At 49.8% G+C, this 2,660-nt stretch overlaps 1 protein-coding gene across 1 annotated transcript in view; it reads right to left on the bottom strand.

The window, feature by feature from the left end:
* Positions 1 to 1,848: 1,848 nt before the first annotated feature.
* Positions 1,849 to 2,660, bottom strand: part of CUNH21orf58 (chromosome unknown C21orf58 homolog) — a gene marked incomplete at its 5' end in the record, with an annotated part of 4,975 nt that continues 4,163 nt past the window's right edge. Inside the window, one exon of the mRNA XM_027845756.1 lies at positions 1,849 to 1,922. Within this exon, the coding sequence (XP_027701557.1) occupies positions 1,877 to 1,922 (46 nt within the window). The remainder of the gene's footprint in view (positions 1,923 to 2,660) is intronic.

Here is a 2,660-nt window from a genome sequence, read left to right as displayed (position 1 = left end):
TATTATTATATTGTATTCACAGTAGGAAGCACTCTCATAATAAATGCCTGTTAAGAGCAGTTTCCAGAGGAAGAAATTTGAATCATATGAAAAAATGCTTCAAATCACTATAAGTAGAGAAATGAAAAATAAAATGACTCTCAGGTTTCAGCTCAAATGTATCAGATTGGAAAAGTTGACAGAAATGAAGAATGATAAATGCTAGACAAGCAGTGGGAAAATGGGTGCACCAATGCATTGCTGGTGGAGCTGCACGCTGGCTTAGCCATTTGGGAAAGCAATTTGGAAAGATGCCCAGAAAGCTATTTGACTGTGCAAATACCCTTTTCACCCAGCAAATCTGTTAGGAGAGCTGTACCCCAAAGAGATCTAAGAAAGAGGACAAGGATGCCTACACATAAACATATTTATAGCACCTCTTTGTAGTGGCAAAGAATTGGGGAATGGCTGACAACTTATGGCGTACGAATGCCATGGGGTACTGTAAGAAAGGATGAAGAAGGTTTCAGAGAAGCCTCAGAAGACGCGCATGAACTGCTACAGACTGAAATGAACAGAACCAGGAGGTCAACGGATATGATAACAACATGGTAAAGACGGACGACTTTGAACGATTTAGGAATTCTGACCACAATTCCAGAGGACTCTTGAGGAAACACACTACCTGCCTGCAGAAATGCAGACTGAAGCTTTCTATTTTTTTCCGGACATGGCCAATGCGGGAATTAGTTTTGTTTGACTATATATGTTCGTAACAATGGGTTATTTTTTCTTGTTTTCTCAATGAGGAAGACAGGAGGCGGGTGGGAGAAAAGGTAAATGTTCATGTGAAAATAAAATATAATGTAATTTAAAGAAGAAAATGAGAAAAATGTTAGTTTGAATAAAAGAATAAATGTTTGCTGACTGATTGAGTGTCTGAGCCAGCTGAAGGAAGGCTTCTCCAGGGCAGGCAGGGCCGGTTCCATTTTGCCTGGGTCCTTCATGGCCCGGCTCAGAGCTGCTCATCGACTGATTTCATATGAAACAGCAGCTGAAGAGCCGCAGGAGACAAAGCGAAGGGGAACCCAGGAATGCAGGTGCGGGGCTGGAAAAAGCCCACAGAGCGCATTTCTTTGGGACGGAAATAGCCCTGAGAAATGGGCCCAGAGGAAAGAACCCTGGCTGTTGTCCCTGACTCCGGACATCACCACGTTGGGGTCCAGTGACAGTGGGACTGACCGGGGCTCAGCAGACCAACAGGAGCTCGGAAGGTCCCAGTTCTCTGCCTCCCTCCGGCCCCTCCTCCATCCGGTGAGAAGGCAAGCAATGTGATACCCATTACACAGATCATTCACTCTTGGACAGTGGGACGACAGGCACTGAGGATGTCTTGTCCTGTCCTCCTCTTCTTCAGTGGAAAAGCCAAGCCATCCTCAGTCTGAGGGTCTGCCAGGGACCTGGGGCCCGGCACACACAGCTCAGAGCAGGGCCCCGGTGGCCACGGCAGCTGCGTCTGCCCAGGGGAACGGTTGAGGCAGGTCAAGCTTGTCTGGATGGACGCATAGTAATGACAGCAAAGGAGGGCTGTGGTGAGCACGTGGCTGCCCAGGGCTGCCAGGTCCTCTCTGGTGATCTAGGCTTGGCCACCTCTGCTCAGAGCCTCTGTGAAGGCGTCCTTGTGCGAGCGGCATCCTTCCCTCTACGGGAAGCACTGACTGTAAGCTCCGAGAGGGCCATTTCCCTTTGCCTTTGTTTCCTCAGCGCAGTGCCTGGCACACAGTAGGTGCTCACTAGATGCTCACTTGAAGGTGTTTTGCCTATATTTTGCCTTTTGTGAAAACTGAACAAAAATGAAAATTCTGAACCACTTACCAGTGTTAGAGCCCTGCCGGGCTTACAAGCCGGGGGGCAGACCGGGGAGGGCTCCGTCGGATGCTACCCTTAAAAGAAAGGAAACCCCTAAGTGTCCTCGTCCTTCATTGTCTCTGGCTCCTCCACCCACCTCCACCTTGGCCTAGCGAAGGAGCGTGGACAGTCTAAGAGCCGTCTGTATTTGCTGGTCTCATCGCTTGGCACGTGAACTACTTAAGCCGGCCATGCCAGGCTACTTGCTGACTCAGCTGGACCGTGAGGTGGCACATACTAGACCCTCCCCCCCTTCTCTTCCTCCTTCTCCTCCTCCCTGGGGACCCTGGAGCCCCTCATCTGGCCATGGGCTGTAAAGGGATTTGAACAGGAGAGAGGTGGGTGTAAGACCCACCTCTGCCACTCACTAGCTGTGTAGCTGTGGGCAAGTGCCCTCGTGTCTCTGAGCCTCAATTTCATCCTCTGTAAAATGGGTATCCCCACACCTCATAGGACTGGTGGGTATAGCTCAAAGGAGACCAGGTCTATATCGCTTTGGGATAAAAATGTCAGTCATGATTACGACTGATGGGGAAACTGAGGTTCAGGACCCACGTCCTAGGGCCCCCAGGTGCCACTAGCAGTAACGGACACTTCCTCGCCCTGAATCTTGGTGCGTGCGTACTGACAGGATCGCCTTTGGCGCTCACAAGCACCCTGGGAAGCAGGTGTATTGTGATTCTGACGCATGTTTTAGTTGTGAGCAAACTGAGGCTCGGTGACTTGCCAAATAAATGTATTTGTGAAAATGGGTCTTCTTGTGTCCAAGCCAA

The sequence above is a fragment of the Vombatus ursinus genome, unplaced genomic scaffold, assembly GCF_900497805.2.
Source record: "Vombatus ursinus unplaced genomic scaffold, bare-nosed wombat genome assembly UNPS02015017.1, whole genome shotgun sequence".
Classification (NCBI taxonomy): domain Eukaryota; kingdom Metazoa; phylum Chordata; class Mammalia; order Diprotodontia; family Vombatidae; genus Vombatus; species Vombatus ursinus.
The sequence above is the reverse complement of the archived record's forward strand: the minus strand, read 5'-3'. Positions and strand labels throughout refer to the sequence as shown.